The 16,865-nt window shown below is 37.6% G+C and overlaps 1 protein-coding gene across 2 annotated transcripts in view; it reads right to left on the bottom strand.

The window, feature by feature from the left end:
- Nucleotides 1-1,888: 1,888 nt before the first annotated feature.
- Nucleotides 1,889-16,865, bottom strand: part of GPD2 (glycerol-3-phosphate dehydrogenase 2) — a 150,244-nt gene continuing 135,267 nt past the window's right edge. For both annotated transcript variants that reach the window (XM_027560332.1, XM_027560326.1), the window contains exons 12-17: nt 16,370-16,501; nt 15,149-15,307; nt 8,894-9,006; nt 8,722-8,800; nt 8,434-8,532; nt 1,889-5,551 (exon numbers count right to left, since the gene is read on the bottom strand). In XM_027560332.1, coding sequence (XP_027416133.1) covers nt 5,426-5,551; nt 8,434-8,532; nt 8,722-8,800; nt 8,894-9,006; nt 15,149-15,307; nt 16,370-16,501 — 708 coding nt within the window. In that variant the 3' untranslated portion in view covers nt 1,889-5,425. The remainder of the gene's footprint in view (nt 5,552-8,433; nt 8,533-8,721; nt 8,801-8,893; nt 9,007-15,148; nt 15,308-16,369; nt 16,502-16,865) is intronic.

A 16,865-nucleotide genomic window follows, 5' to 3' on the forward strand; every position in this document is an offset into this window, starting at 1 on the left:
CTTCAATGGATCTAAGATTTACAGCTTCTTAACTTGGATAGGAGAAACTCTGTATGCATAAAAATGAATTGTAAATCAATTAATGATGGGATGAAAAACAAAAAAAAATTGATTTTAAGCAAAGAAGAGAAAAATCTAACAAGCAACGAATTAAAAGGGAGAAGCAGCAGCTATTTACTTTAAGACCTTTGAAAAAAGGAGGGAAAGGAGAGAAAACTGGATGCTTTAAAGAGGGCATTAAGGTCAGGTTAAAGGAAAGTGATCTGTTGATCGAGCTCATTACATTGACATCGCTTAGACAAACAGAGCAAGGTAGCTTTTAAAGAAAAACCATATATGCCTAAGTTGGATTTTTTAAAGAAATCTCACATACAATAAAAGTTAGAGCCAGTTTTATAGTATGAGGTTGGATAAAGAAATCCTATGAGCATGAAAAAGCAGCCTCCAATTCAAGATTCTCCTTTACCTGTTTTTTCAATAGGCACCAGGGCCAAAAGAAAAAAACAAAACAACCTCTACAGCTCCCAACTCCTTGAAACACCACACTGTAGGAATTCCAGCAAGCAGCCAATGAAGGAGTGAACCCTGGCTCCACAGGAGTTCCTGGAGGATGAGCACAGAAGTCCTGCTGAAGACACAACACAGTGGGCTTGAAAGGCTCAGAAGTGGGTGGAACCAGCTGCATCACGTGCCACGTTCTACTGTCCAAGTGAGACTCAATCCTCCCGTCTCTTCCACTGAAACATGGACTGTTATCTGTGACTACAGGATACGCACCTAAATCTACATGGATTCAAGCAACCCCCGTGTGAATACATGGGAAGACAGGGAATGGATGTTAAGTAATACAATTTGATGCCGCAGGCGGAGGATGAAGGTAGCCTCAATCATTTTGCAAATGCGGTATTTCGTTTAGGTCAAATAAACCTTACTGTTCTGGATCAAGTATCTAACAACGTGCAAAGGTTTTTGCCAAGGGTCCACAGGACCTGCAGAACTATCTTTGGTGTCATTGTGGCTGGCGTATCTCTTTTCTTCTGCGCATGTGTTTCACACGCAGGGTAGTTAATTAGAGGCCTAAAATACAAGGCACAGGCCCAGGAGGCTCATTGACTCCGACTCTTGATACAGAACTTCTCTAGTTGCCAGGGTGCCATAACAATGGAAAATTTCTGTTGTCTGCTTCCTTCCTAAGTCAAATGTCATCAGGTGAAATCTGCCATGACTGATAATGCAGTACTGACCAAGATTGCAAAGTATTGATGTGAGTATCTATCTCTCTTCCTTGGATTACCCAAAATTTACACATTTTGAAAACCAGGAGTAATGTATTTTGACAAATTTTATGTTGACAAATTTTAAACTGCTTATGAAGTGTGATGAGCTAAATCAATAAACAGTGTTTTGAGCTCTTAGATATTTTTTCCAGACCTTGAACAAACAGTTCATTGTTCCAAGTCTGTCTGGGGACTAGTGCTCTGTGTTATTCTATATGATTTCAAAGAACCTCAAGCTCACACAGGCCTTTGAGCACGCAAAACCAAGAGGCAGCGCTTCTAAACCACAAATGGAGACAATGCTCCATATACATGTGTAAATTAAAACCTATAAAATAACATAGGCATTATAAAATTTGTGTTAAAACTGATAACAGCTTTACTGATTTACTGACAATGAAAATATATAGCATTTTTTCTGTCAGAGCATTTATCAACACTTGGCAACCCTACACTAACTTGACATGTAAGATGATCAAAATGGATTATGTAATCTTTCCCATTCATTTCTATTGATTTTGGTTATGATAAAATTCATCAGTGTGCCTGGGAATGCTCAGGCTAAAAGGCTCTGGTTGACAAAAGGAAAAAAAAAGAAAGGAAAAAAAGAATTCAACAGACCTAACAGGATGCATGTAATTTTAGAATAGGATTGCACAAATACAGAAGTCATGCCCTAAAGGTTCCAGCAACAAATTAATACAAATAAATCTGGCAGTCTCATAAAATTACATCAGTCTATGCAGGGATTTACTTTTGAGATAAAATTACAAAATTGCAAGCAAAAAGTATTAATGTGTGAATGCAATTAAAAATACAGTTTGTGAAAATATTTCCAAACTTTTTTTTAAACTACAAGTCATCAAAGTTATTTCTCTGACTTCAAGGTACATCAACATGCCAGTAAATGGACCATTTTAATCAGCTTTATTGATTCATGCTTTCAGTTCTTATTCAGTTAAAAACAAGGCACATTAAATACATCCTCTTATTGCTCTATAAATGCATGCAGCTCATTCTGTATATCAAAAGTAATAAATAATGGCGATAAAACACCAAGACAGTTATAAAAATGACAACCCAGCCTCAAACATAGCATTTAACAGTCCAATCTAGAACAATAACCCAACACAATACATAAAAAATGCCATATATGAAAACATGCAGTGTGTATATCGACTCCAGAACTGGGCTTATACTTGATATTCTTTCAAAGCACAGTAGGGCTTTTTTACCCCATATAAAGGGTAGACATAATGCAAAACAGTGCAAGGTATTAGTGTCACTGACTTCAATGTTATTACATTCATATGCCAAAAATCTTTACAAATACATAAAAAAGGGAAATAAGATCAATGATCATTCTTACAGTTCAGTAAAAGAATGAAATTTTGTTGTTGTATAAAAGAGCAAACTACATACTTTGAAAAAAGACAATACAAAGCTAGAAACTAAAGCAGAATAGGGAGCATGCATTTAGTAGTGGAAATCCTAAAATTAAACTGATTGAAAGCAAGAATATTGCAAACAGCATGACGGCAATGAGGCAGACAACCTTGGCTTAACAAATAATCTGGCATTTCCACTCTTGTTATAACTGTGCGAAGGGCTACTGAAGGGAGCATTCAGCTCTCCACCACAGATGGGGGTACCTTCACCTGAATCCCATTAAAGGCTCTTTAAACAAATCACTTGATGACAAAAGACAGTCTTCCACACACCCCACACCCAGCCCAACAGAATCAGCTAATACCATATTTATACAAAAAAGAAAAAAAATTCTTTTGGCGCTTGGAATAGATTTTGAATCACACTTACACCCCACCCCCCATTTCTTCTCTCCTTTTCTGAAATCAGGTAAAGAAGCTGCACAGGTTTAATTAAGAACTTTATACAAAATGCGGGGGTGCTTTATTCACAGTAAAGACTTGGAACCAGCTCATTTCCAAGACGAGACTCTGGGATTGGTGAAGGAGCGTATGTTTTAGAATTAGCAGGTTTTAAGCAAAGGCAGATACGCTCAAAGGAAGAAAAGTGTGCTTTTCTTTGTCCTTAAAGGAACTTCACTCAAAGCAAAGCGTGCACAAACAAGGCCTCTTTTCAAATACAGTTCTGCCCAGGCCACTCAGGTCATAAGCCCGATCCCTACTGTAATGGATTCAGGGGGATACAAGCCATCGTTATCTTGATTTAACTAGAAATGAAGAGAAAGAGAGAGAGCACAAATGTATAATACTGTGGTACATCATCTCTGATGTTTTAAAGGACAGCTCTTCTATTAAGGGTCGCTGGGCTCTAAACAGTGAAATTACTATCTTGGTAGAAAAACAAAACTACAAAACCACATGCGTCTATTATTTAAAAAAAAAAAAAAAGGAAATGAAACCAGTGCAAAAAAAAAAAAAAAATCACACCTTAAAAAGAAAAAGTTCACAGTGATACTTGGGAGCCTCACTTGCTCTGTTTTAGGTTTTCCTTAAGGAAATGGCAAGTCTAAACTTCATTTTAAAAGCAAAATGAGTTACCGTGCTACCTTATCTGTTTCCGAGGTGAGGGTGGGGGCTTAGGTGAGCTAACCTCCAGTGTGTATATTATGACAGACAGGCTCATGCCCAACTCGAATGAGACATAAAGATATTCTACAATGTTGACATATATAGAAATAACAGCACAAAAGTGTTTTATGTACCAGTTTGAAAAATTAAGTCTGCACAATGAAAACCTGACATTAAAAAAGGGTCACGTTTCCTATTTTATACACAACGTGCTCTTAAAAATCAAAAGAAGCAGGTAGTTAACTTCACAAGAGGAAGCACGAAGAAGACAAATTTAGACAACTGGCTAAAATGCCACCAAAGTATTACAAAAGCATGCCAAATGGGCCCTTTAAATTCAGTATATTATGTATTTACTAAATTCTGAGCAGATTGATCTTTTTGTTTTGTCTTTCTGTGACTGTGTCTGTGTGTGATGGTGGACATGTGTGAGTGTGAGTCGAGTATGGTTTTCTTTTTTTCTTTTTCTTTTTGGTTGAGAACTTTTCCATTTAGTACAGAAGGAGAAAGGCTTTAAGCAATTAAAATGACCATGAACATTGTAATTGTGTGCCTTTTTACAAATAATTATAATTAAAGTTAACTAATAGGCTATTTCTATTCTCTTTTACTATCTGTTTATAAATATTCCCTCCAACTAATACAGTAACCTAAGCAAAATAGGCCATGTTCGATGGTATCACATGCTCCAACTCCTAGGATTTGAGAATTGAAAACTGTGCTATATATGTGGCTATATGAACACAGGTTTTTTAATCCTTCAATTTATTACAACTGTAAAGATTTGAGAAATCTAGTCCCATCCCACTGTATCCAACTTGCCACTTAAATCCTGGTTTTAAAATAAGAAAAGCAGGGATCTTCCTGGCAACTGTAATAGTCAAAGAAAAACTAGCAGTGACTGGGGGGGGAAATTGAACCGCTGAGATGAAACTATCACTGTAACTCCCAGCAAATGTCAATCCTTATATCTCGTACCTGTGATTCTGGAAGCTTTCAGAGATTCTCTTTGAGACTTGCTCTTATAACCAGATCTAAACTTTTTTTCCCTCTTCAGTTTTACCAGTCATGCTTAGACATAAAGTCTGGATAAAGAAAGCAGACAAGCTGGAGGAAGAAGGGGGCTGAGAGGTCTCCAGAAATGCTATTGTTTTAATAGGTCCCACTCCATTTCTTTTAAGAACAAATACTATCAACAAGCTTAATGTCCAGAGGTTTGTGCATCTCACAAAATGCTTCCAGCTTCTCGTTTCAATTTTTGCCAAAATATTCTCTCAAATTGACTTAGAATAAATGAATAAACAAAAAGGGAGTATGTCCAGTCTAACAGATCACAAAATGAAAGCAAAACATTAAATCAGTGTGCACTGAAAATGAGAAAAGATGATAAAATACACTTTTAAGAAGCTAGACTGAATGGCAAATACCAATAAAGGGTCTACATCGACATCCTAAAGCTTTGGAATGTTTCCCAGTGTTACAACAAGGCAGCTATCCATGTCTACTGTTTTGGAGTGGTGTCGGTCCTCTCTGGTTTGTTACATGATGATTTGTTGTTCCTATGTTTGTCGGCTGTGGATTCACTGCTCAGACTCACAATCCTCCACAACTTCGGTCCACAGGGATGGGAACTCTTCTATCAAGATTTTCTTCGGCAGTTTTCATGAGTATAGCGAGCCGGCTTCCAGACACCCTTCCTTTTTGAATAGCACTCATCAGCTTAAAGAGAAAATAGGTAACAGATTCAAAAGGCGGACCAGCTTACTCCTGGTCTTCACAGCATTTTAATAGTAACCCTTGCAGCAGGTGAGAATAATTAAGTGCCCCCATCAAAACCATAGCAGGTACTACAGTTCACAGAAGAAACTATGATTTTCAAACATTTCAAAAAGGGGTAAAGGGGCAGGTATTTTGCCAAGGCTGCAAAAACTAACACCTATCTAGCAAATCAGTCTGCCTTTAAAATGCAGATTGAATACATTACATTTTGCCCCTTAATGAGCTCAGCACATACACATTTTTTGAGCAACTCAAATATTGAATCTTTAATTCCATTTTAAAATCTTAAAAAGGAATCTCAGGGATTGAACAAAGACAAACCATGACATATTTAACTACTCTTTTTTAGTGTTATTGTACTTGACAACTTCAAGTCCCCCAAATCCAAATTCCTTAAAGACTTTTTAAAATCATTTACTTTTAAGTCCTTGAAAATGGACCCAGAGATCTACCTTAAGAAGTAAAAGCACTCCACAGCCCAGATTTTAGCTAATTCATTTTTATCCAGTGGATAAAATCAGAATTAGTCTTGAAATTACATGCAGTCGGCGGGCAAAGGCCTTTAATCTGGAAGGCACTGTGCAATTATGAGCGTGGGGATTGTTTTTTTTCCTTTTCAAGTTGATGTGGTTTTAACTATTTGCTTTTCTTGATCTCACTTCTTCAATATTTTTTATCTATTTTTTAATGAACTGATTTAGTCATTCATCAGGATTGTGTGTGTGTGTGTGTGTGTGTGTGTGTGTGTATATATATATATATGTAAATCCTCAAAATATTTTTAGGGTTATAGTTTCTAGTCTAAAGAGATACATTTCTTAAAAATGACTCTGAATAAGGGTCAGAGGCATCTGCCAAGGGGCTGGATCAGAATTTCATGACCTTATTAAAAGCTGTTTCACAAGCTACTGTTTATTAGAGATGGACTCCTACATGCAGAAGTCATTAGAGTCCAAACCTAAAAATAAAGTCATACAATGATGCAGAATCTACAGAGATCTTCCATGAGGATTATTTTAAAATATCTATATTCAAAACTGTCTAATGGGATACACACGGACTCTTAATCTTCAGAAAGGGAAACTATTTTAATAAAAATGAAACAAAACCCTGAAAAGATACTCTCCATCTATGAATGGTATAACAAAGAATGTGGACATCTAAAGACAGCAATGTCTTGTTTGCTGTTTTGTCTGATTCAATGAATACCTTCAAAGTTTATCAGCACTAACAGAACTGAGAGAGCTGGAGTTTTTTTTTTTTTCCTTTATCCATAAAGGTTGTGTGATGTATCAACTTTTAACAAATCAAAGTTTTCTTCAAACATTACATATATCTTAAAACCATATTACGAGAAAAAATAACATTTGGGTGTGAATATATTTCATAAGAAATATAATCAGCATTTTTAAGTTGAAAATGATACCATGTAGCACTTAGTAAAGCATCACTAGTCCCTTCACTTAGAATTGGACAAGAAATAATCATTAAAAAGACTATAAGAAAACTTGCAAGTGGTTTAAATTATTTTCTATGCGTTTAGCTCTACTGCACTCAAGAAAATTACTTAACACCCAAAATCCATATCCATAACATTAGACTCTTATTGTTTCTAAGACCTCAGGTCTTTGAACCCTAAATGCTGCTGTCTATTTACAACCTAAATGAAATGAAGCATTAGCTATTTATTTGAGGAAAAGTTTTCTAAAATCCTGAGACAGACAAATTTCTCAAGGAAAACAACCAGACAAAAAATGTATGAAATGGTTTCTAATTTCCAAGCATACATTTTAAACTCAATTTCAAATGTCCACCTAGTTAAACAGTAAGCTAAAGAAGTAACATTCTTTTTTGTAATGCTGGACACAACCCGTGAAAATTTTCTGCATTTAGATTCAACAATGCTCTTATCTGCTGCTCATCTCCAGAGAGACAATTACCATTTCCTTTGCCTTGATCTTGTTTGTTTAACTTGACACAGTGAAGAAAGGGCTGACATTGACCAAAATCCCCAGCATTAATTTATTTCATGTTCAGCATTCATCATTGCCATGGTGCAAGCAAGACCTGGCATTCATTTGAAATACCTGCCCAAGAAGCACTACAGAAAAAACCTGGCCTGTCTGGAAACCAATACATTCTTCGTAAGAGCAGAGTTCTATGGACAGTTACAAATAACGTATGAGGTGGTTGAGTTTCCTTCTTTTAAGGAACTTTTAAGGATTCATGTGTAGCATTCATTTTGAAGTAACAACATTTACTTTCTTCCCGGTTATTATTAAACAACTGAACCTTGAATAAGTGGAAAATTAGAAATAAAGATGCTTGGATTACATGGTCTTGACCCTAGAATATAGCTTTCCTTTCTCTTGCTTTTCAGGTTTGTTGTAACATAAGAATATAACCATTTCATTTTGGGTTCTCAAGTGAATATGATTCTCAAATGAACACAACTTTGATTTCTTTAAACTTCCTCTATTAAAAATAAACTTTGTACTTTAGAAGTAAAGAAGTGTCCAGCAGTGGTCTCCCACAGCATATTTCTTTATAAAGCACATTTCTGATTTATCCCTTTAAGCCATAATTAACCTAGATTTAATCTAAATTGCCCAATACAACATAATGTATCTTATAAAAAGCAAAAGAACACACACCATGCAAAGTCATATCCTTTAAGACATATCAACCTTCGCTGGCTTCAAGCTTTCTTCTTTTTCAGAATGAGGTGACAACTGTACTGACTTTGAAATCCATTCCTGAGTATCTATTGATGATGAATAGATAAAAAGCAAATACACTTGTTTCCTTTCACCACAACTCACCTGCAAAAATTCATTGAGTTCAACCTGTCCATTTTTATTCAAATCTACTTCATTCAGAATTTCATGTAGCGTATTTTCATCCATTTGGACGCCGATACTCTAAGTAAAAGGAAAGCACAAAATAATGAAGTTTCACTAAAAATTATGTATTTCCTTTTATTAACATTACTAGCCTTTCAAAAATTCAGAGAGAAATAGTATTTATAGATAGCACTAGATGAGAAAAAAATTATCTAGGAAAATCTTTACATTCCTCTGCTATCAAAGATACTGAACCATAAAAAATACCTCTAATACACGTTGAACATCAACAATGGTAATAAAGCCTTTCTGGTCTGCATCGAATTTATGAAATCTCTTCTTGTACCTGGAACACAATGTTAAATAATGGAAAAATATACTTAGGTAAGTGAAGACAAAAAGAGAGAGAGAGGGGGAGACAGAATCTTATTAGAAGTACCTGTCAATGTCTGAAGGCAGTAGGCTAATTTCAGAGCGATCTGTTAACTGTTCTGATCGAGATTTATAGCCCATTTCATAATATAGAAACTTCCTGGCTGTTTCAAGTTCTTCCTAAAACACAGACACACACAAAGTTCAAAGATTTATGGAAAGAATTATTGATTTTTTTTCTCCTTTTTTTCCACTTGGTTTTCTAAACAGAAAGTTCATCCTCATTTTTCTGGCCAGGACAATTTTTTATTTCCTCTAGTTTTACTGAAGTATAATTTTATTCAATAAAATTCACCAACTTTAGGTACACAGTCTGTTTATACGCTACCACGAACAAGATAAAGAGCATTTCTATCCCCTAAAAAGCTTCCTCATTCCTATTCCAATTGCTTCCTTCCCTTGACCTCTACCCCTAGGCACAACTGATCTGATTTTGTCACCAGAGTTTTGTCTTCTCTAGAATTTCATGTTAAAGGGTTCATATAGTATGTAGTCTTCGGTGTTTGACTACTTTCACATAGCATAACGATTCTGAGAGTCATTCATGTTGTTGCATGCTTTAATACTGTTTGTTTTTATTGCTGAATATTCCCCCACAGTATTGACTAGCAAAATCTACAGGACCAAATCTTTGTGGTTTGGTGACCAAAGAGCAATTAAAAGTAAATAACTATTGTAATGCGGCATGCTGTATCAAGACAGACATCATGGGTTAACCAATTCTAACATTTTGTCACTTGGATGCTGCTGCTAAGCTGCTAAGTCACTTCAGTTGTGTCCGACTCTGTGCGACCCCATAGACAGCAGCCCACCAGGCTCCCCGTCCCTGGGATTCTCCAGGCAAGAACACTGGAGTGGGTTGCCATTTCCTTCTCCAATGCTTGGGTGCTGCTAGTTGGATGGAAATGACAGAGCTTTGGGGAAAAAAAAAAAAAAAAACCATGCTAGTCTATTGAATAGTTACTTTTCTTGTTTTCAATGATCCCAGCCTCAACTGATACTACCTATTGCTGTGAACACTGCAATTCCACCAATTTGTTTGGGATTAGTGAAACTTTCTGAGAGTAATTTTTTTTAAGTCAAAAGATTTTTTTCCTGTATCACAGCACAACAAATATTGAGTTGGCAAAAAAGTTCGTTCTGGTTTTTCCTAAGCTGTATCAGTAAAACCCAAACAAGCTTTTTGACCAAACCAATAGAGCTTTCCTTTTAAGAGTTTTTTTACTCTCCTGTATAACACATGATTTTAAATCCCTTCACCATGCTGGATAATTTCTCCCAAACCACAGCTAGTCTGTCATGTAATAAAATGGTCAGAACACAACACAATACTCCAATAGAGATCTGGCAAGTACCTAGAAAGAAGTAACTATCAGCATCATTAGTCTAGATATATGATTTCTTTAGGAAGCTTAAGATTGTAATTGCACTTGGGGGCAGCCATGATCCACTGTTACCTGCTATGCATTTACAGTTAACAAAAAATATATTTCTTTTTTGCATATGCTACTGTTAAGTCTTGTCAAATCTATCATGAATGGATGGTGTTGTTTTTCTACCTAATACAAGGTCTGCCATTTGTCTCTATTAAATTATACCTAATGTAATTGCAATTTCACCCATTGCTTCAATCTATCACCAAGCATTCACCCTTCCTCCAGTTTCTTACGAGTACACCAAAGATGATCATTTGACTAGTTACAAATCCACCATTTTAAAAAGACATCACAGGGGGCTTCATAAAATGCTTTATGGAGGCCGGGGGGGTGGGAGCGGGGGGAGCGCAGAAAAAAAAATGCTTTATGGAATCCAAATATATTATGTCTATAACATATCCTCAATCTAACAATCATGTGCTTTTCCTGAAAAGCTATATCTGAAGTGATTTTTTCTAAGTGATTAATTATTACCTTCCAGAGATCACTACTTCTTGCTAAATACTGATAAAACAAACTTAAATGCCATAACCTACAAAACAGCCCAAGACCAATGCCAAGACCACCGGCTTATAGGTTATAAACTTTATTTCTCCACTTTTGTTAGTTACTCAGGACCCAAGCAGCCAACTTAAGAATGTGGTACTACATTTGCCCACCTTCTGTCTTCTGATTCTGTTCCTATTTGCCATAATATTTTAAACCTCGACAGTAGTTAAATAAACCCCATCTGCAAATTCTCTGAGTACCCTGAGGTATATAAAATTTCTGAGTTGGCATAAAAACGCATTTAGAGCAGTCTCCTATTTAAATGCCTATTTCCTCTTATCAATATTTATTTTGCTTTTCTCACAATGAAAATCATTCTCCTTGACAAATAGGAGAAAAAGAAAAAATAAATTGGAATTAAACTATGAGTTGAAAGGTTCCCTCACTTCTCTGGCAATCAAAAATCTGGTGCTAGCTACCTCTGAGCAAGGATCTAGGTTAGACTTTCTTTGTACTCTTTTCTAGTTTTAAAAGCTACTTTTAATGTTTTTAGGATTTTTGCCAGTTGCTGACACTATTCATATACATTCTGATTGTCCTGGGTACTCTTCCGCTGCTGAGCACCCATCTTCCCTCTGTTTGATATTTGGTGCTTATCAGTTTGCTCTGTCCATGGTCACTCCATTTCTTCACTTGCTTCCTCTTTATTCTTCTTGTTGGAATCAATTTTGAAATAATTTCCCTTTGGGAGATGCCCTCAATCTACTTAAGTGGTCTTCTTTTTAAAGTCTCTCAATGAAATGCATGTTTTCTCTGCAGGTTATAAAGTCTACATTACCAAGTATTACTGCAGCATTTCCCAAAATACATCCTAAAGCAATACTAGTTTCCCTTTCCACCAGCCCTTCCAACATGTGAGAGTTGGATCTGTCCCCAAATAAGCTGCCTTTGGGAAACTGACAATGCACATAAGCACTTTAAAGGCACCAAATTATCTGCACTAGGGAAAATGGTTTCATTTGCTTAACTCAGATTTTCCCAAACTCTTTTGACCATATAGTCATCTTTTCACTGTTATTAATTTAGACACTGATTATTTATTTATAATTATGTATTGTTTTTACATAGAGCTTCCCAGGTGGCTCAAGTGGCAAAGAATCTGCTTGCCAAAGCAGGAGCCACAGGAGATGAGAGTTTGATCCCTGGGTCTGGAAGATCCTCTGGAGGAGGAAATGGCAACTCATTCCAGTGTTCTTGCCTGAAGAATCCCATAGAATCCCACAGAGGAGCCTAGCAGGCTATAGTCCAAGGGGTCGCAGAGTCAGACATGACTAAGCATGCACACACACATATTAACATATATATTTAATTGTGTAAAACACAATTTGGCAGTGTTGCATTCCTAAATATCTTTACCACCTCCTCTATCAATCCCCAACTCCCCTAGATAATGCCTTCCTCCTTAATCAGTTCTAAGTTGGCTGCCTTTGGTCTTAAATAACGGTTCTCCAAATCATCTTATAAATTTTGGAAAATACACACACATTCCTGAGGTGTATATATGTGTGTGTGTGTGTGTGTGTTTGTGTGTGTGTGTGTGTGTGTGTGTGTTGTAACCACTCGATTAAATCTGAAGATCCTTGAAACTATGAGCTATTTATTATTCCCCTAAATATTTAGTATAATGCTCAGGATACAAGTCACTCAGTTAAGTATTGACTGGTAAAAACAACCACAATTCATCTACAAAGAGTTATTTATCATCCTGCTCCTCTTTCACTTTTGCAGGTTACATAATCCCAGTGCTTTTAACCTTTTCTTAGCAGTCCGGTAACCTTTAATTCTTTCTCCCCTCTCCTTTGTTCTCTCTAGACTATCTACTGTTCTCATGAATACTCCTATATCTCAGATACTGAGCAATAACTTCAGGTCTCTTATTTCTGTTATTTTGTTTGTTTAGGGGGTTGGGAGAATATTTCTGAGTACATAAATCTGCTCATAAAACCTAAACCCATGTAAATCTAGTTTCCTCGGGAGAGCTGAACACAGCCAGTTCACAGAGTTTTCTTCCTTCTTCCTACCTCCTACAGCCTGCATTCCTGGCACAAAGCACCTTCCTGCATATTCAAATCACTCCAACCATAATTTTTACAGGAACACATTATCCCCAGTCCTTCTACATGGTAGAAATGATTGGCAGTAGCACAGGAATAAGTTTCACTCTGGTGCTGCCTCACTATATAGCTTTAAAACTGGCCAAACCCAAACTCAAAACCAGAAGAGCTATATAAACCAGTCCCGCCAATGCAGAGGCAACAGGGCTGGGTGGGAAAAGGGCGTCCAGGATCTGGACACCTGGCTTCAATCCCAGTTCCACAATCTACTGGTTGTATGAACTCTCACCAAGACTTACTCCCTGAGTCTGTTTCTCATCTATAAAATGAGGGTAAAGGTTATGCCTGACAGCACTGTGACCAGGATTAAGGAGTTCTTTTCAGTGATTTCTACCATCAGTACACTACATATGTGGCATGAAAATGACCGACGGAGAACATTTTAAATGTAGGGCTATGGCTTCACCCCTGAAGACTGATTCTAACAGTCTAAGTGTGAGTCGCTCAGTCATGTCTGACTCTTTGCAACCTCATGGACTGTAGCCCACCCGGCTCCTCTGCCCATGGAATTCTCCAGGCAAGAATACTGGAGTGGGTTGCATTTCCTTCTCCAGGGGGTCTTTCCAACCCAGTGATAAAACCCGGGTCTCTTGCATCGCCTACGTCGGCAGGAGGATTCTTTGCCACTAGTGCCACCTGGGATACACTACATGGACTGAGCTGTATCCCCCAAATCCATATGCTGACAGCCTAACCTGCAGTATGACAGGATTTGGAAATGGGACTCTGGGGAGGTAACTAATTTTAGATAAACCTTGTTGGGATTAGCACACTCAACGGAACAGACCAGACAGTGCCCCCTACCTGCATCTCCTCCTGAAAGTACCTGTCTGAAAGCCAGGAGGAAGGCTCTCACCAGAACCCAACCATCTCACCCTGGCACCCCGATCTCAGATTTCCAGCCTCCAGAACTGTGAGAAATACATTTATGTTGTGTAAGCCATTCAGTCTGTGGTATCCTGTCAGAGCAGCCTGAATAGACTAAGACAGGTGGTGTATAGGAAAGAGGGAGGAATCAACTATAGGAAGGCCACTAACTGGCTGACTAAAAGGATGACGAGAGCCAAGAACACGGAGCAACGTGGAGGAGACTGGAAAGTGTGACCAGAGCCACTAACAGCAAAGTGGCCGTGAAGGAGCCTAAATGGAATAGGTTCAAGAAAGACTAGGGGAAAGGAACTAAACCAATTAACACAGGGAATAGTTTCTGAATAAATACAAGAAAATGCCTCTGCCTGGAACTTTGGTTTAATTAAAAATCATGACGATCTGTTTATTACAAGAGGCCCTGGGCTGTATATGTGGACATCTGAGCATCAGTGGCTTTCTTTTTTTAAATTTGGATATAAAGTTTCAAATGACACAAATCAATAAGCATTTGTGGTCAGGCCATAAAACAACGATTTCCTACCAAAGGCAAACTTGCAGGAGTGTGAATTTCACTGAAGAATACATTCTAAGACTGTTTTCAATGAAAACCAGAAAAGGTTCTACCCACAATCGTTATTATCTTACTTTTTCAGGAATTATGACCACAAATTTTAGAACATTTTTCTATAAGGGATTTTCCAAAAACAACCAAGAAGAATATTTGGTTACAAGGATATTTGTTACCAGAATTTGTTATGATGACATATTTGTTACAAGAATATCTTTCCAGTTTCCTAAGGCCTAGTAGTATTAAATACACACAGAAATTGGCAGGAATTATAAAGTCACCATCAAAAACTATGCTAGCCTCTGAACCTATTTGCTGGGCAGGAAAAAAGACACAGATGTACAGAACAGATATATGGACATGAGAGGGCAGAGGGGTAACGGGGAGGGTAAATTGGAAGATTAGGTTTGACATATATACACTACCATGTGTAAAACAGATAGCCAGTGGGAACCTGCTGAACCACACAGGGAGCTCAGCTCAGTGCTCTGCGATGACCTAGAGGTGTGCGGTGGGGTGGGGGCTGGGGAGCAGATCCAAGAGGGAAGGGATACATGTATACACAGAGCCAATTCGCTTTGTTGTACAGCAGAAACTAACACAACATTGTAAAGCCACTGCCCCCCAATCAAAAAAAGAGAAAATAACTGTTAGCCTCTCCTAACAGATTAAGACATTCCATGTCTGCAATGGAAAATGTGGTTTTAGAGACTTCTATATAATACCTCTTTTTTAGAATCATCCCAATTCAATTCTCGGCCCATCAATTCAACAATCCTAGGTAGGGCCTCCTCTGCCGCCTGCACATTTAGGAAGGCCAGGCGAGTACGACGTGAAATCATATCCACAGCGGTACAAGCATACTCCTTAATCCCGTATTTCACCTAGGTTTGAAGTAAAATGATTAATTTAAGCCTTTTTTAAAAGGAGGGAAATAAAGCTTCACTTAAAATCCATGCTTAGGTACAACGACATTTTTCTTTATATACTCTGGTTCCCTCTAGCAGGCATGAAGCAAATAGTGACATCACACAAGTTCTCCATTTTCTGCCTGCCAAAGGAGATTTGGAAATTGGAACAATTTGGATAAGAGTTAATGTCTTCTCCTTGAATAGAAACTGCCCCAAACATGTAAACTGAATCACTTCTCAGTTACCATCCACAGTAATCACTTCTTTTGTTTATGACAAGGATGTTAATACACATAGCTGAATAGGCAAAGAACAAGTTTAAAGTTAAAATTAAAAAGTTACAGTCTCATCTCTGAAGGCTGTCTACAGTTTTATGTCTGAGAGTAATCAGATGACAGAAGTCTTGCATTCAATCAACAACAAAATGCTTACTGGACACCCGTGTTTAAGCTGTAGTGAATTATAAATGTCAAGTCAAGACATATCATCAGGGACTTTCCTGGCAGTCCACCGGTTAAGACTCTGCCTTCCAATGCAGAGGGTGTGGGTTTGATTCCTGGTCAGGGAGTTAAGATACCAAATGCCTCGTGGCCACAAAACCGAAACATAAAACAGAAGCAACACTGACAAATTCAATAAAGACTTGAAAAATGGTTCATGTCAAAAAAAAAAAAAGTCATCAGGCAGAACGTAAGTGGTACAAACTTGAGGAGCTCCAAACTCTCAAAAGGGGCAAACTACTGAGTCAGTAAGACTTGGGATAGCTCTGTGGAGCAGAAAGAAATCCATATTTTCTGTGATTATTGTTATCACTATCAATATAACTTCAGAGATGAAATTAAAATTATGTAAATGAAACAATTTACATATTTGTTTACAATTTACAAATATGCTGGGCAGACATTTTGCTCCAGCTTATAGCTGATATTTCTGCATTAAAACTTAGCTATGTATAATTTCTTAAGAGGACGAAGAGTGAACAGATGAAAAGTATCCGAGGGCAGATGGGAAACTTCCACAGGGCCGTTCACATACCTCTGCTTCAATGTATGGAAATTCCGACACAAGACGCACCCCAACAATGGGCCACCGCTTTCCCGTCACACTTGCCATCTTGGCCACCTCAAAAGCCTTATCACCATAGGTGGCGGCAAGATGCTGGGCCACCTAAAGAAATGAAACTGCATCAGGCAGGTCCTTTGAAGTATCAATAGCTTCTGGATACAAAGCAAAAAACTGTACCTGCTTATCTCGTCAGGTTTTCTTTTTTTTTTTTTAACAGCCTGTAACTAATAATCCTAGGAGAGCATTTGATTTTGATTTCGTGGGAGGAAACCACATAGGCTCCGAATGCTTAGGCCAGCACAAAGTCTACTACACATGTATCACTGTACCAGTGACTGATGAAGCTTCAGCTTCACTGTGCTCCTGATATCACTTCCGAAGAACAGCCTTCCTTATGCTCAAGAGAGAAAGAATTCGGGAGGTCCTGTCTGCTAGGAACAAGCCATACAAACCCTAGATTCTAAAA

Source organism: Bos indicus x Bos taurus, chromosome 2 (assembly GCF_003369695.1).
Source record: "Bos indicus x Bos taurus breed Angus x Brahman F1 hybrid chromosome 2, Bos_hybrid_MaternalHap_v2.0, whole genome shotgun sequence".
Classification (NCBI taxonomy): Eukaryota; Metazoa; Chordata; class Mammalia; order Artiodactyla; family Bovidae; genus Bos; species Bos indicus x Bos taurus.